We start from the raw sequence: 23,066 nt of genomic DNA, 5'->3' as shown, positions 1-23,066 counted from the left end.
ACCTGTGCAAAGGGGGGGGGGGGGGGGGGCGGGGGGGCCCCTGGCACGAGCCCCCCTCGGGGGGGGGCTCTCCCCTCCCCCCCCACCCCCACTATGGGTCCTGGTGTCTGGGACTGGGCCCACACTGCCCATGGGGGGCACAGGGGTACCCAGACCCCCTCATGAGCTATGCCCACCCCCCCCAGCTGTGCCCCCCCCCGGCCCTGTGGGTGCCCCCTGTGTGTGTGCCCAGAGGACTCAGGCCCCACGGAACAACATCAACGCCCTATAGAAACCCCACAGGCCCGGGGAGGCCCCATAGAGGCCCCACAGACCCCCACAGGGGCCCCAGACCCCCCCCCCTGAAGCCCCAGAGAGGCCTCACAGACCCCTGTAGGGGCCCCCAAGAGCCCCCCAGAAGCCCCATAGGGGCCCCAGAGAGCCCTTTAGAAGCCCCATAGGGCCCTGCAGGCCCAGAGAGGCCCCACAAAAGCCCCATAGAAACTCCATAGGCCCAGAGAGGCCCCATGATGCCCCTCAGAGCCCTGTAGGCCCAGAGAGCCCTGTAGAAGCCCCATAGCCCCTCCAAAAGCCTCATAGGGCCATGCAGGCCCAGAGAGGGCCCCAGAAGCCCCATAGAGACCCCATAGGCCCAGAGAGCCCCACAGGGGTCCCAGAGAGGCCCCACAGAGATTCCAGAGAGCCCTGTAGAAGCCCCATAGGGCCCAAGAGCCTCCCAGAAAGCCCCACAGAGCCCCATAGGGATTCCAGAGAGCCCTGTAGAAGCCCCATAGCCTGAGAGGCTCCATAGGTCCAGAGAGGTCCTATAAGCTCATAGGGGCCCCATAGAAGCCCCATGGGCCCAAAGAGGCCCTATAAGTTCATGTAGCCCCAGAGAGGCCCTATAGGTTCATGTAGCTCCAGAGAGCCCACAAAGGCTCCACAGGCCCATAGAGACCCCACAGAAGCCCCGCGGGCCCAGAGAGCCCCATAGGCTCACACAGGCTTATACAGGCCCTAGAGTGCCCCACAGAGGCTCCACAGGCCCAAAGAGACCCCACAGAAGCCCCACAGCCCTAGAGAGGCTCCACAGAGGCCCTATAAGCTCACAAGGCCCTACAGAGCCCTGTAGGCGCAGAGAGGCCCCAGAGTGCCCCACAGAGGCTCCATGGGCCTACAGAGACCCCATAGGAACCCCATAGGCCCAGAGAGGCTCCATGGGCCTGGAGAGCCCCACAGAGGCCCCGTAGAGCCCTGCAGGATCAGAGATGCCTCAGAGTTGCTCCATAGAGGCTCCACAGGCCCACAGAGACCCAAGAGAAGCCCCATAGACCCAGAGAGCCCTATAGGCTTACAAAGGCCCCATTGAGGCCCTATAGGCTCACAGAGCCCCACAGGCCCAAAATGCACCAGAGAGCGCCCCCGTGACCCCCGCGGGGGTCCGCAGCCCTCCCCCCACGAGCGCTGCCATTAGCCGGGGCGGCCGCCCCGGGGCGGGACGCGGGGCCACCGCGAGGGGTCAGAGGTCGCAGCTCCCAGCGGCCCCTGCGCCCGCCCTGCCCTGCCCTGCCCCGCCCCGGGGGCTGTCAATTACGGGGAGCGCCGCCCGTGATTGGCTGCCCAGCGACGCCCCGCGTTGCGTCACTTATCGCGCCGCTGGCCTCGGGTTGGCCGGGTCGGGTCCTTTGTGCCCTGTGATTGGGCGACGCGGCAGCTTCTCGCGTTCCGATTGGCTGCTGTCGCTGCCGGGTTCCTCCCCCTTAGGTCACCTTATATGTTGTTGGTTTCTCCCCCTCGAGCTGCGGCGCCTTCCCGTTGGTCACCCTCTCCGCCACTCACCCTAAGCCCCGCCTCCTCCATGACGGTCCGCCCGACCACTGGCTGGCGATCCTCCGCGCCCCTATTGGCTAGGCATCTGCCCATCCGCCCGATCTCCACTGTCCATTGGCTTCCCAACGCGGGGCAGGGCCGTGACGCGCTATGCCCCTCTCCCATTGATCCAGCGGAGCGGAAGAGGCGGGCCCACCGCCCAGCTGCGGGCTGCCGATTGGCGGAGCCGCCCCTTAGTCCCGCCCGCGCCAGGAGGGTTTGGTTGAGCCGCTGTTTGTGCGCTCGGGGGCCGCGACGGGAGGGCCGGGCCGGGCCGGGGCCGAGGTACCGGGGCCGGGGGCCGGGGGTACCGGTACTGGGGGGGCTGCTGGGGCGGGGGGGCGGCGCAGGGGCCCGGGCGGCGCTCAGGGCGTTGTGGGGCGGGCGGGCCGGGGCCGAGGCCTATGGGGCGGGCCGGGGGCCCCGGCAGGAGCCTGAGGGCGGCGGGGCCCCACCGGGGCTGGAGGCCGCGACCCCCTCGCCGGGCTGGAGCTCCCCGGCCCCTGCGGCCTGATCCCCCCTCAGCTGCGGGGCTTGAGCCCGCTCCGGGGGGCGCCGCTGCTGCTCGTTTTGGGGGCGCCCCCCCCCCAGGGGGCAGTGGTCGCGGGATCCCCTCCGCCCCTCCCCCAGGGGGTTCGCGGTCCTGCCCGTGGGGGCAGCGCTGGGGGCTCCCCTGGGCCGCAGCAAGGGGGTTGGCGCGCCCCTCGGGAGGGGGCTGCGAGGGTGTCCCCTGGGGGTCCCCCCCCCGTGTCACCGGGCTGGGGCCCGCCGAGGGGCTGGGGCGGTAAGTGTCGGTCTGCGGGGCCCTGGTACCGGGGTCTGGCTTCGTGCTGGCGGGGCTGGCGCCAGGCCCCGGTGTAACATTTGGGGCGAGGGGTGTGTGAATCACAGAGGCGGCGGTCGAGGGGCCCTCAGCGACCCCCCCGGCCTGGGTGTCTGTGGAGACCCCAGTGGTGTCTGTGGGGCTCCTGGGCGAGCTGGGAGAGGCCCCGGTGTTCTGCGTGGGCCTGGCTGTGTCCCCCCATGTGGGACATGCGTCTGAGGCATTTCCAGCTTTCCCACAAAATTCCTGTGCTGGAGCGGCCGTGGAGCCGTGGCTCCCCCTGGAGCGGGGCTCCCCCTGTGCCAGCACCCCGAGCTTCGGCTGCCTGAGGCTCCCCTGACTCAGAGGGAACCTGCCCGAGGTGCTGGCCGGTGCGTGGGGCTACCTGTGGCCCCCCCAGCAAGGAGGGGAGAGGGTCCCTGTCTCACTCAGGGTGGCCTGAGCCAGTGCCAAACCCACCAGCACCGGGCGGGAGCTGCCCAAATTGATGGAGGGACCCAGCACCGTCGTGGAACACCGTCTCCATAACCGCTGCTCTCACCCGCCGGGCTGCCCCGCGACACGGCGTCTCCCCCGGCAGCACCGTCGCCCTTGGCCGCCAGCATCGGGCTGGGCTGGCTCCCTCGAGCCCGGTGCAGGCCTGGTTGTGCCAGGCCCCTGCAGCGCACCGTGGCACCGCACCGGAGCGGGGGCTGATCCCTCCTGGGAGGCTGGGAAGCTTCGCTGGGGTGGCCTTGAGCGCACCTGGGCGCTATCTCAGCTGAAGCGTGGGGGGGCCGGCAAGCAGCTGGAGCCTGTTCCTTGAACCGGGGCTATGAACCGGCTCTTGCCGCGTGATGCCTGGCATGTGGCCGCCGTAACCGGTGGGTTTTCTGCCCCGCACGGGTTGGGGTGAGCCAGGTCTCCCTCAGCTCGCCGGCACCTTCGCACCACCGAGCCGTTGGCGCTGGCTGAGCCATGAGATTTCAGTCGTTCGTTAAGGCGTGATGCGTAACGATGGGAGCCACGGGATGGCTGTGTCCGCTGCTCGTTGGCGTGTACCGGCTCAGGTTTGCTCCGTGAGCTGGCAGGGCCAGCTCCGGTGTCCCAGCACCTGGTGACCGGGACCCCCCTGGCACTGGCTGGGTGAATCCGCAGCGGCCGAGCCCCCACCTGCCCCTGGGTGGTTGCTCCAGCACGGTTGGGACATCAGAAAAGTATCGCTGGCAACAGGAAAGCCGTTAGCCCAGACGGGCTGTCGCAACCCTCCCCTGCGAGGGATGCCCCCTTCTCCCCGGCCCTCGGTGCTGCGGGAGGGTGGGCGAGACGCTGCCTCCCAACGCCACGGCACGGGGAGGCTGCTGGAGCGCTTGGGATCCCATTTGGGAAGGGCTGTACGGAGCAGCCTTCCGGAGGAGACCGAGCGAGGCGGCCTCGGACCCCCCAAACCTCAGCTGGCGCTGGGTGACCCGTTCACCGGTGCAGCCCTCGGCTGGGGACGACTCCGCCGCGGTGGCGGGGAGGAGTGGATTCGTGCCAGGAGGTTTTGGAGCTTTGCTTGTGGCTCCTGGTGCTTCTGCCTCGCACTGTCAATCTTGCTCGCCGAGCCTGTAATCGCTGATGACACGAGAGCGCGCCAAAAATAGCCACAGACTTCTACGGAGCCGCGTATTGTCAACTTTTGGCTGGTGTGGGGATGTTTGAGCGGGAATACCCGGTCGTCCCGGGATCCGCGGATCTGTCGATGCCCAGAGAGCCGGGTTCTCCTGGGGAAGCTGGATTGGGGTGATCGTATCTTCCTTAATCCCTCGGAGGAGCCCTGGTGCGGGCAGGATTTCGTGGCCGCAGTGGTGGTGGATGAACAGAGCGCACCCGCCCGGGGCCACGTTCCCAGTGTCCATGGCCCGAAGCGGATCCATCCAGGACCAACTGTGCCTGGGTGGTGCCCAGGGGTCCTGTGGGGTGAGGTGGGCTGAGGATGGAGCCGCCCAGCCCCAGACATCGCCAGCTTGGGGGGACACATCCCAAGGCGTGGGGCTGTTTCTCCAGCAAACTGTGGGGCGCTCCCGGCAGGTCGTGGCTTTGTGGGATGGCGGTGGATTTGTCCAGGAGCTCTCCCCGGAGCAGAAACCCCCCTGAGCAGCATGGAGGGAGCTCCCACCTCCCCGCCTGGAGGAGCAGGAGACCCTCACCATGCCGGGGGTCCACAGACAGCCAGGATCCATGGGCCTGGAGGTCCTGGAAAAGGTGACTCGGGCTGCTGGCGGAGAGGTGCCCGGTGAAGATGGTCCCGGCTGCTCGCTGTCGGGGGTCTCGCCAGCACCCGCACCGGGGCCGGTGGAGAAGGGGTGGCCGCGGTGGGTGCCTGGCGGCTCCTCCCTTACGAACAAGCACAGGATCTATTCTGGGCGCTGGTGCGCAGCTCCGGCTGCGTCGCACGCAGGATGACGGGACCCGGTGTCGTAAATCCCTGGTGAGCGGCTGACGGCGCGGTGGTGCCGGATCCCCACGGGGTGAGCCGCTGCCTGGGGTGCCCTGAGCACCCTCAGCCTCAGCACCCACCAGGAGCCCGGGCTGCTGCCGAAGCAGCACCGGGGCATGGCGCAGGGTGTGGGATGAGCGGTTTTTTGGCAGGGAAGGTTCCCCAAAGGATCAGGGAGCCGGCAGCCTGGCCCCGGGGCTGAGCTGGGAAAGAAAAGTGGGAAAAGGCTTGGAAAGGGCGAGGTGGATCCCTTCCCGAAGCGGATTCCAGCTTGATGCTGTTTGCAGGGGAGGGAGCTGATCCCGCTCAGGATGAGCGCTGGTCCCTCTGCTCCCGCCGGTGGCGCGGTAATGCTTGGTCCTGGTGGGGGGCAGGGGACCCCCCCCGGTGTGTTTTGGAGTTTGAGGGTGGTTGGAGTGGACAGGACCGTGGTGCCGCGGTGCTGGAGCGGGTCCTGCTCCCTGCCCCGGCTGCTGGGCTGGGGGTTCCGCTCACGATAGTCACGATACTGGGAAAATCTTCAGCCCAGGGTGAGCCTGGCCGGAGCGATCCTGAGCTTCACCGGCCTCATCCTGCCTGCGCTCTCCTGGTGCTTTTCTGGATTAAATCAAGAGAATTGCTGGAGCCTGGCAGCCCCGGCGGGTCGTGCCGAGCGTCTTTGGGACGCTGCCACGGCCCGTGCCGAGCGGTGCCGGAGCGGGGAGGCAGCACCCAGCTCTGTGCCGATGGCTTTGCACCCCCAGGGCTTCGCCGAGCCTTGGGGGAGGCGGGGGCGATCCCGGGGTGCTTGGGGAGCGTTCCTTGGCCCCGCTGGTGGCCTCGGGGAAGGGGAACTGGTGACCGAACAACTTTCCACTGGTTGGTTTTGGTCCCTGCAGCCCTTGTCCCTGTCACCAGGGTAAATCCCTGCAGCGGCCCCGCAACCTTGGGCCCAGAACGTTCCAGGGGAGGGTGGGATTAGCTCCTCGAATCCCACAAATCCCACTTTCTCCCGCTTTCTCCAGGCGTGGGAAGCCCAGAAGCTGAAACTCCGGCTGCACGGTGACCCCCTTGGCCTTTGTCCCTTCTCCGAGTTCCCCTTCCCAGCGCCCACCCCCTCGGTTTTCAAGGCGCTGCGGCGTTCCGAGCGTTGATCCTGCTGGATTTGGGTGGGCAGCCGGCTCCGCAGGCAGGGATCACGGATCCTGGAGGGGGGGCGGGGGTTGGGGCAGGCTGTGCCCCCAGCCCAGGTGGCTCTGCCGGGCGCCTGCTGCTCTGGAAAACAAAGCAAAAATGGGGGGAAACCCCCCCAAAGTGGCGCTGAGAGACTTCAGGGCAGAGCTGGGAGTTTCTTTCCAACCCTCCAGCCGGAGCCACTCGCTGGCCGCTCTCCCACTGCCCCGGCCCCCCACTTCCCTCCCCCCCCCTCCCCATGGCATGCCCCAGCTGGGAGGGCTGCCCACTGGGAGGACTGGGAAGACTGGGAAGACTGCTGACTCACTCCCAGCCTCCTTGGCCGCCAAAATCCCATTTTCCCAGCTGGCAGATTGGCTCCTACCCACCGAGCTGCTGCTCCCCGAAATCCCTCTGGAATAGCAGCTGGCGAAACGGAGCCGGGGGGAGCCCCCAGGGAGCGACCCGGGGGGGGGGGGGGGGCGCGGGGGGGAGCCCCCCCAGAAGAGTTTTGCCCATGAAAGCTGGGCGTTACGGTGCTGGGGGGGGGGATGGGGTGGGATGTGGGGGGCGTCGTGTGCGTCCGGCGTGCTGACACCTCTCTCCTCTTTCCAGGACATCCCAGCGGATCGAAGGCCAGCACCCTGCCCCCAGCCCCCACCCCGCGCGGCCGCCTCGGTGCCTTCCCGGCTCTCTGGTTAGCAGGGCGCGCGGCGCCGGCAGCACCCGGGCCATGACCAGCCGAGGAGCCGCCAGGCCGAACGGGCAGTCCCAAGCCAGTAAAATCTGTCAGTTCAAACTGGTGCTACTGGGCGAGTCGGCGGTGGGGAAATCCAGCCTGGTGCTGCGCTTCGTCAAGGGCCAGTTCCACGAGTACCAGGAGAGCACCATCGGCGGTGAGTCGGGTGGGGGGTGGGCACTGCTGCACCCTTGGGTGCCCCCAGACCCAGTTTCACCTTGCACCGATCCCATCTCCCGTTAAATATGAGCCCCCCCCCCCCCCCGCCCCATCCTTTGGGGTTCTGAGCCCCCCCCCCCCCGCCCCATCCTTTGGGGTTCTGAGCCCCCCCCCCCCCCGCCCCATCCTTTGGGGTTCTGAGCCCCCCCCACCCGCCCCATCCTTTGGGGTTCTAAGCCCCTCCCCCCCTTTAGGGTTCTGAGCCCCCCTCCTCCTTTGGAGTTCTAAGCCCCCCCCTTCCCCCCCCCCATACTTAGGGGTTCTGAGCCCCCCCCCCCTTCCCCCCCCCCCCCCATCCTTTGGGGTTCTGAGCCCCCCCCTTCCCCACCCCCACTCCCATCCTTTGGGGTTCTGAGCCCCCCCCTTCCCCCCCCATCCTTTGGGGTTCTGAGCCCCCCCCTTCCCCCCCCATCCTTTGGGGTTCTGAGCCCCCCCCTTCCCCCCCCCCCCCATCCTTTGGGGTTCTGAGCCCCCCCCTTCCCCGCCCCCCCCATCCTTTGGGGTTCTGAGCCCCCCCCTTCCCCCCCCACCCGCCCCCTCCTTTGGGGTTCTGAGCCCCCCCTTCCCCCCCCCCCCATCCTTTGGGGTTCTGAGCCCCCCCTTCCCCCCCCCCCCCTCCTTTGGGGTTCTGAGCCCCCCCCTTCCCCCCCCCCCCTCCTTTGGGGTTCTGAGCCCCCCCCTTCCCCCCCCCCCCCTCCTTTGGGGTTCTGAGCCCCCCCCTTCCCCCCCCCCCCATCCTTTGGGGTTCTGAGCCCCCCCTTCCCCCCCCCCCCATCCTTTGGGGTTCTGAGCCCCCCCCTTCCCCCCCCCCCATCCTTTGGGGTTCTGAGCCCCCCCCTTCCCCACCCCCCCATCCTTTGGGGTTCTGAGCCCCCCCCTTCCCCCCCCCATCCTTTGGGGTTCTGAGCCCCCCCCTTTCCCCCCCCCCCCCCATCCTTTGGGGTTCCAAGGCCCCCCCCTTCCCCCCCCCCTCCTTTGGGGTTCTGAGCCCCCCCCTTCCCCCCCCACCATCCTTTGGGGTTCTAAGCCCCCCCCCTTTCCACCCCCACCCCCCATCCTTTGGGGTTCTAAGCCCCCCCCCTTTCCACCCCCACCCCCCATCCTTTGGGGTTCTGAGGCCCCCTTCCCCCCCCCCCCCCCCCCCGCCATCCTTTGGGGTTCTGAGGCCCCCTTCCCCCCCCCCCCCCCCCCCCGCCATCCTTTGGGGTTCTGAGCCCCCCTTCCCCCACCCCCCCCCCCATCCTTTGAGTTTCTGAGCCTCCCTTCCCCCCCCCCCTCCCCCCCATCCTTTGGGGTTCTGAGCCCCCCGCCCTCCCCTCCTTTGAGGTTCTGAGCCTCCCTTCCCCCCCACCCACCCCCATCCTTTGGGGTTCTGAGCCCCTCTTCCCCTTTGGGGTTCTGAGCCCCCCCGCCCTGGGGTCCTGAGCCCGCCCCGGGCTCCAAACCCTTACCCTGTGCCTGCGGTGCATGGAGCCGGCGTGCGAGTCAGGCTCTGGGCGCGGTGGTGGGTGGCGATGCCCCGGTGGGCGCAGTGGTCCCTGGGCTGCGGGAGCCCTCGTGGCGCCCCGTCCGTGGTGGGATTCACATCTGGACGAGCTGGGACTGAGGGGCTCTCCCACCATCCGGCTGCGGGGTTGGGGGTACGTGGGGGGGGGGGGGGGTTCCCTGCTGCCCTGGGGGGGGCCGGTAGGATGCCAACACCGTCTTTCCCTCCCGCCAGCGGCGTTCCTCACACAGTCCGTCTGCCTGGATGACACAACGGTAAAGTTTGAGATCTGGGACACGGCCGGCCAGGAGCGCTACCACAGCCTGGCCCCATGTACTACCGGGGGGCACAAGCCGCCATCGTGGTCTATGATATCACCAACCAGGTAGGGACACCCCCCCCCCCCCACGCCCCTCGGTGGGGCACCGCCGTGAGCCAAGCCCCACAGGGCTCCTGGGGGGTGCTGGTGGCTGCGTGTCGGGGGGGGGTGGGGGGTGTCTCTCCTTGCAGGGGGGTGGCTTTTGTGGTGGGGGTCCCTCTAAGACGCCCGCCTTGCAGCGCAGCGGTGGGACGAGCCTTGAGTTCCCACCTCTGCCCCTAGGAAACCTTCGCGCGGGCCAAGACATGGGTGAAGGAGCTGCAGCGACAAGCCAGCCCCAGCATCGTCATCGCCCTGGCGGGCAACAAGGCTGACCTGGCCAGCAAACGCATGGTGGAATACGAGGTCAGTGTCACCCCGCGGCCACGACCTCCCTCCCTGGCCCCCCCCAGTGCCACCACCGGGACGTGCCAGGGCTTCGGGACCCTCACCCACCGCGTCCCTTCCAGGAGGCGCAGGCTTACGCAGATGACAACAGCCTATTGTTCATGGAGACGTCGGCCAAGACAGCGATGAATGTCAACGATCTCTTCTTGGCCATCGGTGAGGCACCTGGGGGGGTGCTGGGGGGTCTGCCTGGTGTGTATCCCACCCCCCCTAGAGCTTTTTGGGGGGCCAAGCAGCGCCGGGGTCTGTCCAGCGGCCATGCCACGGGCTGCGGTGCCGGTGCAAGAGCAGCTCCGGGGGGAGGTGGCTCATTCTCCCAAGGGAAGCAGCCGGGGTGGCTTCAGGTTTGGGTCCCCCCATCCTGCTCCCCCCAATCTCACCGTTTTCATCCCCCCTCCCCCCCCTTCCAGCCAAGAAGCTGCCAAAGAGCGAGCCCCAGAGCACGAGCGGCGCGGCCGGCCGGAGCCGAGGCGTGGACCTGCACGAGCAGAGCCAGCAGAACAAGAGCCAGTGTTGTAGCAACTAAGGGGGCTGCCCCCCACCGGCCCCCCGCGCCCGAGGAAGAGCTCAGATATAACCTCCATCCCCGTCCACCGCACCTCACCGTCACCACGGCACACCGAGCCGCCAGGCTGAACCGGACCCCCCTTCCCCGAGACCCTCCCCCCCTCTAACTGCACTTTTTAACGCTTGGAAACCATCACCGACACCCCCCGTTCCCACCATCCCGACGGCAGCGGAACTAGAGCAGCTGGGGACTTAACTTCCAAAAAAAAAAAAAAAAAAAAAAGAGGAAAAAAAAAAAAAAAGAAAAAAACCCCAACAAACAACAACAAAACTCTTCTTCACTTTGTATTATAGGTGCAAGTAGCGACCTGAGGGTCTGGGGTCTCCACCTGCCGCTCCCACCGACCCGGCTGCTTCTGGAAATCCGGGTCCCGTCAACGGGGCAGGGAGAGACCCCAGGAGGTTCCACCTTGTTCCGAAGCCGCCTCCGGAGAACACGGGATATTTTTTTCCGAGGGGGGGTCTGTCTCCCATTTCTTTTTCATTTTTTTTTTTTTTTTCTGTTTTCTCCTCCTGTTTCTTCTCTTTGGCTGGGAGGGGGGCGGGGGGGGCAGGGAAGCTGCAGCGTCCTTCATTTCTTCCTAGGTGGCCTTTTTTTTGCTGGAGGATTGGAAGTGCCTGGGGGATTTTTACTGGGGGGGGGGGTTGCAGACCCCAGCAGCCATCAGGCACCCCTTCCCCACCACCCACGGAGCTGTGGTGTGTTGGGGGGGGGAGGGGGGGGGACGACGACGACCCCGGGCTCTTGTCCTTGTCCCCGTCCCCCCCGGCTGGCGGGTGACTCCAGTTTGCACTTTAGTCGTGGAAACGTCCCGTTCAGATGCACCTTGGTTGTTTGTTTTATTTTATTTTTTTTTATTATTATTATTTTTTTGGTCCCTTTAGGGGGGGCGGTGGCACCGTGCTCATCTCCTTTTGCTTCTGCTTTCCCCCCCCTCCAGGGAGCTTGTTCAGCTGGAGAGACCCTCGGCAGAGCCGGGATGTTCCATGGACCCCAGTCTGGGGGGGGGGGGAGGCAGGCACAAGGGGACACCCCAAAGCCGGGACACCCCATTGCGGGACGGCGGCAGCCGGGAGCCCCCAGCTCTCTGGGGGGGCTTTGGGGTCAGGTCAGGCTTCCTGGGTGGTGGGGGTCCTGCTTGTGGCAGGGGGGGGGCTCAGGGAGCCCCCAGTGCTGTGGGGGATGGGACCACTCGCTCCCAGGGCTGTGGCTATGGGGCGGAGGGACCAGTCTCGTATGAAGCCCCCCCACCGCAGGCAGATTGACCCCCTCCCCACCGCCCCAGCCCCCACCATGGGCTGAACCCCCCCCCCCCCCTCCCGGGGACACTGTGGCTTGGCGCTGGGCCATGGGAGCCCCTGGGACTCACTCACTTGTATTTAACGAGGGGCTGGGGACCCCCAGCCCCCCAGGGTGACCCCAGCCTCCCCCACCCCCCCGCAGGTGATGCTGGCGGCCCCCTCCTCCCCCAGGCCAAACCCCTGGACCAAATGGGGACGCTGCAGCTTTTCTCACCCTTTGCTTTTTCTTCTGCTGCTTCTCGGATAAATATTTTTTTTTTGGTTTTGTTGTTATTTTTATTATTTTTTTCTTTTCTTTTCTTTTTTTTTTTTTTTTCCGCTTCGAGAAAGCTCCTCCATTGCATTTAAATAACAATCGTGGTAACAGAACTTCAGCCGAGTGCCCGATGTATTTACTGCAAGTGAAAAACAAACACGAAAAGGAAATGGGGGGGGGGGGAACAAATAAACCCAACCCCCCCGTGTGTGCTCAGGGCGGGGCAGGGGGGGCAACTGCCCCCCCCCCCCAACAGCCGCTGTGGGGCCCCAGCCCTGCCCCGATAACGCTTATCAGAGGGGCCAGCTGGGCAGGGCCGGGGCTTGGCCGCCGCCCGGCAACCGGTTGCCCCCGGGGGGGGCGATTTGGGGGGGTTGGGGGGGGGGCCACGGTAGTGCTGGCCCTTTAAATCCGCCGGCGTTGCCCCTTTAAGGCCTCCTGCTGTTGCCCCTTTAAGCCCCCCGCGGACCCCCGCAGGCCACGCCCACAGCGCCGGGCAGGGAGGGGGCGTGGCCACCGCCCCCCGAGGCCACGCCCCTAGCCCCTCTCTTAAAGCGACAGGGGCCGGCGGGAGGTCGCGCTACCGGAGCGACGCAGGTGCGTGGCGGGGGGGGGACCGGCACGGGGGGGGGAGGGGTTACCGCTGCCCCCCGCGCCGGGGGGGCTCCCCCGGGGCCCGGTAACGGGGTCCGGTAACGGTGCCAGCCGCTGTCTCCCGCCCAGGTGCCGCCGCGATGCTGCTGCTCCGAGCCGTTACCGGGCACAGGTAGGACCCCCCCCTCACCGGTGTCAGTTTCCCCCCCCGACCGGTGTCCCCTCCCCGGCCGGTCCCAGCTCCGCTGTCCCCGCAGGCTCCCGCCGTTGCTCCGCCGCGGCTGCTCCCGGTTCGCCCCCGGTAGCTCGGCCCCGGGGGTGCCCCGGGGGGGGGCGGCCCCGGTGTTGGCAGCGCTGCTGGGGCTCGGGGCCGTCCTGGCCTACGGAGAGCGGCGGCGGAGGGTGAGCGGCACCGGGGCGGGGGGGGGGCGGGCACCGGGGCGGGGGGGCACCGGGGCGGGGGGGGGAGCGGGTGAGATCCCGGAGCACCGGGGGACGGGACCGGGTGACGTCCGGGGGGCACCGGGGCGGGGGGGACACCGGGACGGGGGGGAGCGGGTGAGGTCCTGGGAGCACCCGGGGGGGCGAACTGGGGGCGGGGGGGGACCGGGATGCTCCGATCCTTGGGGGCCGGGGGGCGCACCGGGGTAGGGGGGACAGGGTGAGATCCCGGGAACACCGTGGGGGGCGGCACCGGGATGCTCCGACCCCTGGGGGGTGGAGGGGGGGCGGCACCGGGGGGTGGATCCCGGCGAGGGCGGCAGCACCGGGACAGCCGGGTCCCGGGGGGGGGTGAGTCCTGGGACAGGGGGTGGCACCGGGATGGCCGGACCCTCTGGGTCGCCCCCCCGCCTCCCCCAGTCCGTCTCTGGGGTGGGGACAGTGGGGGCAACATCCCCCGTGGCTGGAGGTCACGGCCCCCCCCCGTCCCCTCCCCCCCCAGGTGGCAGGCACCGAGCTGGGGCCCCGGTTTTGGGGGGTGACCCCAGGGTCCTGCTGGGGGGAGGGGGGGGGGGCACTGGGGGTGCCGGTTGTGGGGGGCGACCCCAGGGTCCTGCTGGGGGGAGGGGGGGCACTGGGGGTGCCAGTTGTGGGGGGCGACCCCAGGGTCCTGCCTGTGGTGGGGAGGTGACCCCTGGGTCCTGCCCGGGGGTGGCGGTGGTTGTGGGGGGGTGACCCCAGGGTCCTGCCCGTGTGGGGGAGGGGCAGCGGGGGTGCCACGCTCCCGCTGACGGGGCCGGTGCCCCCCAGGTCGCCCAGGCGGCCCAGGCCCCCCAGTACCCCCAGTACACGCGGGAGGAGGTGGGGCGCCACCGCTCACCGGCCGAGCGGGTCTGGGTGACCCACGGCACCGAGGTCTTTGACGTCACCGACTTCGTGGAGCTGCACCCCGGGGGGGCCGACAAGCTGCTGCTGGCGGCGGGGGGGGGCCCTGGAGCCCTTCTGGGCCCTTTATGCCGTCCACAACCAGCCCCACGTCCTGGAGCTGCTGCGGGAGTACAAGGTGGGCGAGCTGAGCCCCGCCGAGGCGCCGCCACCCCCCACCGCCACCCAGGACCCCTTCGCCGGGGACCCCCCCCGGCACCCCGGGCTGCGCGTCAACAGCCAGAAGCCGTTCAACGCGGAGCCGCCGGCGGAGCTGCTGACCGAGCGCTTCCTGACGCCCAACGAGCTTTTCTTCACCCGTAACCACCTCCCGGTACCGGCGGTGGAACCGGGGTCCTACCGGCTGCGGGTGGAGGGGCCGGGGGGCCGGGGGCTGTCGCTGTCGCTGGCCGAGCTGCGCAGCCGCTTCCCCAAGCACGAGGTGACGGCCACGTTGCAATGCGCCGGTAACCGCCGCACCGAGATGAGCCTCGTCCGCCCCGTCAAGGGGTTGGCATGGGATATCGGTGCCATCGGCACGGCGCGGTGGGGCGGCGCGCGGCTGCGGGACGTGCTGCTCCACGCCGGCTTCGAGGAGCGGCGGGAGGGCGAGTGGCACGTTTGCTTCGAGGGTTTGGACGTGGATGCCGGGGGGGCTCCCTACGGCGCGTCCATCCCCTACGGCCGCGCCGTCAGCCCGCTGGCCGACGTGCTGCTGGCTTACGAGATGAACGGGCAAGAGCTGCCGCGCGATCACGGCTTCCCGCTGCGCGTCGTGGTGCCCGGCGTGGTGGGCGCCCGTAGCGTCAAGTGGCTGCGGCGCGTGGCCGTCAGCCCCACCGAGAGCCCCAGCCACTGGCAGCAGAACGACTACAAGGGTTTCTCCCCCTGCGTGGACTGGGACACTGTGGATTACCGGACGGCACCGGCCATCCAGGAGTTACCGGTGCAATCGGCCATCACCCACCCGCGTCCCGGCGCGGCGGTGCCGGCGGACGAGCTGACGGTGAAGGGCTACGCCTGGAGCGGCGGTGGGCGCGAGGTGGTGCGGGTGGACGTGTCCCTGGACGGCGGCCGGACCTGGCAAGTGGCGCGGCTGACGGGTTGAGCGGCCGGTACCGGGACGTGCTTGGGCTTGGGCGCTCTGGGAGCTGCAGGTGCCGGTACCGGCGGGTGCCGCCGAGCTGGAGATCGTCTGCAAAGCGGTGGACGGTAGCTACAACGTCCAGCCCGACACGGTGGCACCTATCTGGAACCTGCGCGGGGTCCTCAGCAACGCCTGGCACCGTGTTCGTGTCACCGTCAGCCGCTGAGCGGCCCGGCCGCGCGCCCCACGGCTCGAAGGTCGCCCCCATTTATGGCCCCCGACGTGTGAAAGTGGCTCCATAAAGATTGTGCATTTTATGGACTCCAGGCTTTATGGCTTCCGGGGGCAACGCGGGGGGCAGCGGCGCCGTAGTGGGATTGGGGGAGGGTGGGGATCGGGACCCCCTACGGACCGGCTGCCCCCCTGACATGGGACCCCCAGCCATGGGACCCCCCCTAAGCTGTGGGACCCCTCCACCGTGGGACCCCCCCCCCAGCCATGGGACCCCCCCCCAGCCATGGGACCCCCCCCAGCCATGGGACCCCCCCCAGCCATGGGACCCCTCCACTGTGGGACCCCCCCCTAAGCTGTGGGACCCCTCCACCATGGGACCCCCCCTAAGCCATAGGACCCCACTCAGCCATGGGACCCCCCCTCCCGTGGGACCCCCAGCCAAGGGACCCCCCCTAAGCTGTGGGTTCCCTCCACCATGGGACCCCCCCCTAAGCCATGGGACCCCCCCCTAAGCTGTGGGATCCCTCCACCATGGGACACACCAGCCATGGGACCCCCCCCCTGCCATGAGACCCCTCCACTGTGGGACCCCCCTAAGCCATGGGACCCCCCCCTGCCATAGGACCCCCCTCAGCCATGGGACACACCCCCAGCCATGGGACCCTTCCACTATGGGACCCCCCCCTCCCGTGGGACCCCCAGCCAAGGGACTCCCCCTAAGCTGTGGGACCCCTCCACCGTGGGACCCCTCTGTCCCCAGGTGACCCAGGGACCCTGTGTGCCCCCGTGACCCTGTATAACCCTTGACCCTGTGGGATTCCAGCTCAGACCACCTGTCTGTCCTATGCGCCCCCCCCCCCCCCCCCCCTTCTGGGGTCCCTATGCCCCCCCCGGGCCTGTATAGACCCCCTGGCTCACTGACCCTGTGACCCCATATAACCCCTGACCCTGTGGGATTCCAGCTGGGACCTCCCCCAGGGCCCTACAGCCGCCCTCTGGCCCCCCCTCTGCCGCCCCCCCCCGGACTGTATAGACCCCACCTTGACCCTGTGGGATTCCATCCAGGACCCCCCAGCCCCTGGGACCCCCCCCAGGCCCTACAGCTGCCCTATGCACAGCCCCCCCCCCCCCCCCCCCCCGGACTGTATAGACCCCACCTGACCCTGTGGGATTCCATCCAGGACCCCCCAGCCCCTGGGACCCCCCGCCCCCGGGACTGTATAGACCCCACCTGGCCCTGTGGGATTCCATCCAGGACCCCCCAGCCCCTGGGACCCCCTGCCCCCGGGACTGTATAGACCCCACCTGGCCCTGTGGGATTCCAGCTGGGACCCCAGCCCCTGGGACCCCCCCAGGGCCCCACAGCTGCCCTATGGCCCCGCCCCCCCCCCCCTCCGGGACTGTATAGACCCCACCTGACCCTGTGACCCCATATAACCTGTGACCCTGTGGGATTCCAGCTGGGACCCCCAGCCCCTGGGACCCCCCCGGGCCCTACAGCCGCCCTATGGGCCTCCCCGGGCCCCTACGACCCCCCTGTGGGCCTGTACGGCCCTCCCGACCCCGCGGACCCTCGGCCCTGGGACCGCCCGGGGCCCTCCCGGGGGGTGTCCCGGGACCGCTCGGTGGTCGCCGCTCCCGGCCCCTGAGGCCGCTCCCGCCGTATCGGTTATCGGTTATCGATTACCGGCTCTCGGCTATCGATTACGGCCCCGGGGCCCGTCGAGGCCCTCGGTGCCCCCGCCCCGCGCTCGGCGCTCTCGGCGCTCCGCTGCCCGCCCTTGGTCTGGCCGGCGGCCGCTCGATGACTCGGCGCTCGGCTGAGCCCCCCCCGCGGCGGCCCATGGCGGCCGCGGCGCCCCCCTCCCGGCGGCTCGAGGGCGTCGGCGCTCGGCTGCGCGGCCTGGCTGCGCGCGGGGGCCGGAAGTGGCTCGGGGCGGGCGGGGGGGCCCGGGCCCTCCTCAGGTGAAGCCGCCGCCGATGGAGCCGCCGCCACCGCCGAGCCCCTGAGCCCCCCCCGCCGCTGCCGCACGCCCCGCGGCCGGGCCGGGCCGGGGGGGCCCTCCCCGAGCCCCGCCGGTGAGAGCCGGGCGCTGTCGGGGGGTCGGGCGGGGTGGGGGGCAGCTGGGCCGGGGCCGCCGGCCGGGCCGGGGGGGGCGGCGGGGGGCCTCGGTGCTGGGGGGCGGCGGGGTGTGAGCAGGCCGGGGTGTGTGTGTGTGCTGGGCTGGGGGGTGATGGGGGCGGGGGGTCCGGCGGCCGGGGGTCGCCTGGGGGCGGGGTGGGTGCGCGGCGGGAGCTGCGCTGGGGGTCGGGGGTCTCTCGGGGGGGGCTGGAGGGGGGGCAGCTCGTGGCTGGGGGGGTCCGTCTTGTGCCTGGGGGGCTGTCAGGGCTCGGAGCGGGGTCTGTGCCGCGGGGGGGGGGGCCGGAGCAAAAGGCGTCTTGTCGGGGGGGGAGTCCCCCGCGCCGGGGGGGGCTGCACCCCCAAATCTTCCCTGAGCCGCTTTCCCCGGACGGCTGGGGATGGGCGGGGTGTCCCTCCTTGCACGGGTGCAGCCCCCAAACTTGGCTGCTGTGAGGGTGAGGGGCGGGGGTGGCGCAGGGGACCCCCCCCGGGTGCTGGCCGGTGAAATGACATTTCTGGGATACAACGGGTTCGGGGGGGGGGGGGGGGCGCGGGGGGGCCCCGCCGAAGTTCTGCTGCTTTTCCTGCATCCCGGTTTGGGACTGTTTCCCTCCCCGCTGCGCCTCCGTCTCCTGGAGAGGGGGGTCGGGTCAGGGGGGTCGGGGTCCCCCAAGCTCTGTGACCCCCCCGTACCCACCTGTGCCTGCGGGGTGTCGCTGCCGCCGCCGCTTTTTGGGTGAAGCTCTTGGCTCCGGGCAGAGTTTTCCCAACCGACTTGTCAATGCCGGAGCCTCCTCTGGGATGTTGGGCTGGGGGGTTCACACCCCCCCCCGTTTGCCTGTTGCCCACCCTGTGACCCCCACTCCCCTCTACCCCCGCCCCCCCCCCCCCCGATGCTGCCCCCAGGCAGAAGGGGCTGCATCCTTGCCCCCCCGGGGATGAGCAGAGGTGGGGGGTGAGCTCCCTAAATCCCGGAGCTGGTGCCCCCCGTGCTGTGGCCCCTGTCCGCGCTGTGCCCCCCTACCCCCCCCCCCCCCCCCGAAGAGCAGCATTGGTGCCAATGACGGACTCGTTTCGCTCGCAGAGCACGTCCGGCATCGCTCCCGAATGGAGCCTTCGTGCCGGTGCCGGTGCCAGCTGCCTCACTGGGATCACCGAAGGGGGGATCTGGAGAGCCCGGGAGGGTCCGGGAAGAGGCAGCGATGGCTCTTGGGCCAAAGCTGCTGGTGGCGGCTGTAAACACTTTCTCGTGGCTGCTCCTTGCAGTGTCTTGGCTCCTGGGTGCGCGGGGGGGCTTCCTTGGACGCCGGCGCTTCGGGTGGGCAGCGTCCCCGTGCTGTGCCTTGTGCCCAGTGAGGCCGGTGTCCGCGGGGCCGGCGTTCTCCGGGAGCAGCTTGCAGGTACCATCCCGAGGTCCCGGTCCAGGCAAAACGCCGCCCTGTGCCCCTCGGCTGCGGTGGGAAGGGTGAGCCATGTCCCGTGGCACGGTTGGGCACGTGTATATATCCCGGCGGTGGAGCCGCGATAATGATTTTTGGCCTCATCTTGGCTTTTATTCCAAGGACTGGAGGAATCCCGAGCGGCCTGGGTGAGCCAGCGGGGCTCTGGAGCCCTTGTGAAGGTGTCAGTGTTGGGAGCAGCCGGCCGGGCCCCGCAGCACCGATTCTGTTTGCACAGCAGCGGTTTGTGCTCCCAAGGGGAATTTCAGGAACCGCGGGGGCCGGCGTGGTCTCCGCGCCCGAAGACAGAGCGGGGTTATCCGAGGGCAGAGGACCAGGACGGGCGCGAGGAGGGAGCATCCAGCGGCGGATTAATTTTTCTCTGCTCTCAGTGGATCAGTTCCATTTAAAACGCGCCTGAGCGTCGTTAGCGAAGTCAGGCCACCAGCCACAGCGGCGATCCCACAGCGCGGCTCCACTGCTTGGAGGCCGGAGCCCCTTTTCCCACCGCCTGTCCCGGGAAGTGTTGGAGAAGGAACTTCTCTTCCCTCCCTTCACTGCCGGGGCGGTCTCCTGAAATGTCTTTTCATCTTTTGTAGGCTCAGCGTCGTCGCTCACGGTTATTATTTATCCGTATTGTGGTGATGCCCGGAGGGCACAACACGGGTTTAGATCCGGAACAAAGGCGCGGGAGGAGACAGCCCTCGGTTTGCTTTGAATTAAAACTTCGTGGAATCTCGGGAGCGTGTTTTAAAACCAGGAGTTTCGCCTTTTACACCGTGCTGGTTGATAGTGCTTTGGAACAAAACTATATCAATGAGCAGGCAAGGCTCGTGTCCTGTCGTGTTAGCGTTAGGAGCATTTCCAGTGGGGAGGAGCTTCTCCAGGCGGTGAAAACGAGGGAAAAATAACATCCCTGCTTCGATGGGAGACGCGGAGCTTGGTGTCCTGCCTGCCCGCTGCTGGACCTGGCTTCAAGCTGGATCCCTCCAAGGGTTTTCTCTCTCTCTTCCCCTGCTGTAGTTAGAAAAAAGGATGGGAGTTGCGGCCGTGGTTGCTCAGTTCTGGGGTTAAGGCACCTGGGTTAGCTGGGAGGGGGTCTCTGGGGGTCCTGGGCGGGTGACATCGCTCTGTCTTGGTTCAGGGTCCCACCGCGAGGCCGGGCTCGCGCAGGCGGCAGTGTCGGCTCTGCTGCCGTGACAAACCCCGGTGCAGCTGGGTGTAGGAAGTTTTTCTGCCCGTCCCTAAAGCAATCACCTAAGAACATTCCCGTTGCCTCTCGCCTGCCAGCGCTGCACCGCGTTTCTTCGCTCCGGCGTCGCCTTTATCACCAGCGGCAGGGGAGATGCAGGGGCTCCCCAGCTCGGCAGCGGGACGCTGTCAGCCGCTGTCCTCCGGCTGCAGCGTTGCATTAAATCAGATTATTAATTTATTTTATTTTTTTTAGCAACGACACTTCATCTTACTAAATCCTATATTTCAAAACACGGAGGCAACGGGAACTATTTTATCATGGACACAACGTGTCGCAACGCTTTAATTTGCGCTTTCCACAGGTGGCTCCGTTGGCTGGAGCCGGGGTCGCTGGCACCCGCGTGGCAAAGCCACGTCCTCAGCGTTGAAATGGGGTGCGCTGGCAGGATGGGGGGCTCTGCCAAAGGCCACCCTTTCCCCCCACGCTGCGTCTTGAAGCGCTTCCAATGCCACAAACTTGTGAGGTTTTTGAGTGCCTGGTTCATTCACTGAGCTTCTATTTGCAGCAAAGGTGGGGAAAAAAATAAATAATAATAAATCCTCGCGTTGGAAAATAAACGGCAGCTCATGGAAACAATGGCTAGGAAAAAGAAACTGTGAGGACCTTGATGGCGCTTACTAATTCTTACCCTGACGGGAGGCTTGGAGATGTTCGCCCCCCCAACACGTCTTCCCCCACCGCGGGATGCGGGTCTCACCAGCACCGAGCTGGGCTGTCCTGCGGTGGGTGCTGGCCCTCGGTGCAGACAGAGATGGGTGTTTGGTGCCACCAGAGCTGAGCTCTCACCGTTCCCGAGGGATCCTCCTGCTCGTCGTAGCTCGGAGGGTCCCGTCTGATCCGTGGGTGCGTGCCGGGTGCCTCTTGGGGAGCGATCCCTGCCGGTGGGACCGGTGGAGAAACGGGTCAGACCGAAGGGTTTTGGTGTTTTCTGGCTGGTTTTGGCATTTTTTGGCTGGTTTCTGTGCAAGCCTGGCGGGAGCCGTGTGTTTACCCCCGTGGGGGTTGGTGTTGTCAGCTCAAAAATAACGTGGTGGAGCCCCGGGTGCCGTCGGGCTGGGGTCTCTCCTGCTGTCACGGTGTTTGGAGGCAGAGGAGCGTTCCGCTGCGTGGTGCTGAGCGTTCAGAATCATTTCACAGCACTTGAGGTATAACCAGAAACACCGGGGAGGAAAACTGACTGGCTTTCCTAACGACCGCGAGGCTACTAGGGGTTTACACCGGGTTCTGGAGGCAGCCGGAGGGTGCGGGGTAGCAGCCCAGGGTGGGATCTGAGAGGTTTTTCCTGGCTCTGGGATGTTCTGCCATCCCGGGATTCACTCTGCCGGCACAGGAGGGGCAGGAGGTCCTCCTGGCCACCTTCAGAAGCCTCTTGTTACCAGCACGAAGGACGTTCCCAAGTGGCACCAGGCTGAGATGGAGGTTTTTTTAAATTGGGCTACTTCTGAGGACTTTTTCCTTTTTCCTTGAGTGTTGCCACTTGGGGAAAAAGTCCTTATTTCAGAGGGGAGGAGAGCACCGAGCAGCGCCGAAGGCACTCTGCTCTAATTTTAGCGCTCTCCTGCCTCCGATTCCCAAGTTGACGATCGCACCTGAAAGCTGGGAAGAAAGTCCGGAGACGGAGACGTGCTCTCTGCGCCTGCCGCGCCGAAGCATGGAGGTTTGTCCCCGCGCCGGGTCCTCGCCGCGCTGTCCGACCCCGGCACCCCTCCGGAGGGGGGCTCAGCTCCGAGGATGATCCATGAGAGATTGCCCTTCCTCATGGGGCTGGGGGGCGGCTGGTAGCGGTGCTGAGCAGCTCGGAGGCGGCCGGCATCGCTCCCTGGCACGGTGCTGAGCCAAAGCCGCATCCCTGCAAGCAGCCCCTTTTCCCCCAGGGATGTGTTTTCCCCCAGGCTGTGGGGTGTGGGGGTTGTCTGTCCTTTTTTCGGTGCTTTTCAAAATCGGGACTCTAGGAAGGAACAACAGGCAAAAGCATTTTCTAGCCGAAGGTTAATTACACGCTGTTGTTAACTGTAGAGCTATAGGTTCCTGTGAGCTCGGTGGGGTGGTGTTGTTTTTTTTTTTCAATTTGCAATTTTTTAAATTGCGATTCCTGCTTGCAAGGCCTTGCACTCCGGCAAAATTAAGGAAAATAACCACTGACACGTGGCTCGGGGCTCCTGAAATGCTCCCGGTGCTTTTTTTTTTTTCCTGGATCCTCTTTTAAAATACAAAGGAGTGGGGAATCCATCTCTTTTACTGCTCATCATCCCGTTAGCGTTAATGAGACCGCGTGCAGGAGTAGGAGTTACAGAACTGACTCCTCAACTCAATTGTATTTGGCTGATTATTAGCTGATTACTTTGAGGAGAATTAATTTCTCCTGCTTCTTGCTGTCGGCTGCCTGTGGCTTAGGGAAGGCACCGGGGTCCCGGTGGTCCGGCGTGTGTCCCGGGGAGATGGAGCGATGCCGGGAGCTTTCCGTGCCGCGTGTTCACTCACGGTCCCCGTCGGACAGTCGTTAGCACTTGGGCTTTTTTTATTCTTATTTAGAATTTAAATTTCATCTTTTCAAAGGCTTCTGCAGAGTACAGGAGGGAAAGGGCTTTCTAAATAAAATTTTTCTTAGCGCGTCGCCGTGCCCTTTCCGCAAAGCAGACATGTTGCCGAGCGGGTGTGCCTAACACAGAAAAGCAAAATTAGGGGTTCAACAAAAATAAGGCTGCAGGATGCGTTTGAAACCGCAGTTCCTGTGTACCCCAGCGCCTGGGGGAGAGCTTTCAACTGAAATCATTTTCATCTCGTGAAGTTCACAGCCTCCGAGGGGTGGGAAGGGGAACTCCAAAGCGCTCGGCCCCGGGATGTCCTCCTCCGCCTCGGTGACACAGGTGACAGGGCAGGGGACAGCACTGGTGTCGCGCCACTAGCCCACGTGCTTCCTTATTTTCTGCAGCCCCTATAACAAATTTAAATTCACCCGGTGCCGGTGGCAGCCTGGGATGCAGAGGTGCCTTTTACTCGGGACCTGGGAGTCTGCATCCCGCTGCGGGTGGGACCGGAGCCGGCATCTCCATCTCCTCCTTCAGCCTTCCCAGTGCTGGGACCCTGGGTACTGGTGCTGGAGCGGGGGGTCCTCATCTCATCCCCAAACCTGATGGGAACAGCTGGAAAAACACCCTGGCTGCATCCCGCCACCGGGTATGGCTGGGTTGGGCTGGGTGTAAGCGGGTGCCCAGCTGGTGAAAACCTCCCCCAAAAAACCAGCGACCCCCCGTGCGAGGTCTGCGGTTAACTGGAGCACAGTGAGAGCTTTTCCTCTTAATTAACATCAAGCAGGCGGCTGGGTCCGATGGGGTAAGAAGCCCAGGCTGA

The 23,066-nt window shown here is 66.9% G+C and overlaps 4 protein-coding genes across 5 annotated transcripts in view; all 4 read left to right on the top strand.

Annotated features, from left to right (window-relative positions):
* DGKA (diacylglycerol kinase alpha) overlaps nt 1–1,890 on the top strand; it is a 9,727-nt gene extending 7,837 nt beyond the window's left edge. Inside the window, exons 10-11 of the mRNA XM_055697241.1 lie at nt 186–262; nt 1,744–1,890. Coding sequence (XP_055553216.1) covers nt 186–262; nt 1,744–1,890 — 224 coding nt within the window. The remainder of the gene's footprint in view (nt 1–185; nt 263–1,743) is intronic.
* Nucleotides 1,891–2,016: 126 nt separating this feature from the next.
* On the top strand, nt 2,017–10,313 carry RAB5B (RAB5B, member RAS oncogene family). The gene is given in 7 exon segments (XM_055696530.1): nt 2,017–2,133; nt 6,900–7,180; nt 8,963–9,052; nt 9,055–9,113; nt 9,330–9,452; nt 9,557–9,650; nt 9,905–10,313. Coding segments are annotated over 6 exon segments (645 nt in total). The 5' UTR covers nt 2,017–2,133; nt 6,900–7,017; the 3' UTR covers nt 10,021–10,313.
* A 1,760-nt stretch (nt 10,314–12,073) lies between these two features.
* SUOX (sulfite oxidase) lies at nt 12,074–14,986 on the top strand. Its single transcript, XM_055696529.1, is given in 6 exon segments — nt 12,074–12,216; nt 12,343–12,385; nt 12,471–12,615; nt 13,465–13,635; nt 13,637–14,683; nt 14,685–14,986. Coding segments are annotated over 5 exon segments (1,602 nt in total). The 5' UTR covers nt 12,074–12,216; nt 12,343–12,353; the 3' UTR covers nt 14,892–14,986.
* A 1,363-nt stretch (nt 14,987–16,349) lies between these two features.
* The window catches only part of IKZF4 (IKAROS family zinc finger 4), a 34,638-nt gene continuing 27,921 nt past the window's right edge, over nt 16,350–23,066 (top strand). The window contains exon 1 of one of the 2 annotated variants that reach the window (XM_055696527.1): nt 16,350–16,978. The gene's annotated coding sequence lies outside the window, so the exon portion shown is untranslated. The remainder of the gene's footprint in view (nt 16,979–23,066) is intronic. The other variant, XM_055696528.1, reaches the window with a different exon arrangement.

The sequence above is a fragment of the Falco cherrug genome, chromosome 19 (assembly GCF_023634085.1).
Source record: "Falco cherrug isolate bFalChe1 chromosome 19, bFalChe1.pri, whole genome shotgun sequence".
Taxonomy (NCBI): domain Eukaryota; kingdom Metazoa; phylum Chordata; class Aves; order Falconiformes; family Falconidae; genus Falco; species Falco cherrug.
This window is presented reverse-complemented; position numbering and strand designations above follow the sequence as displayed.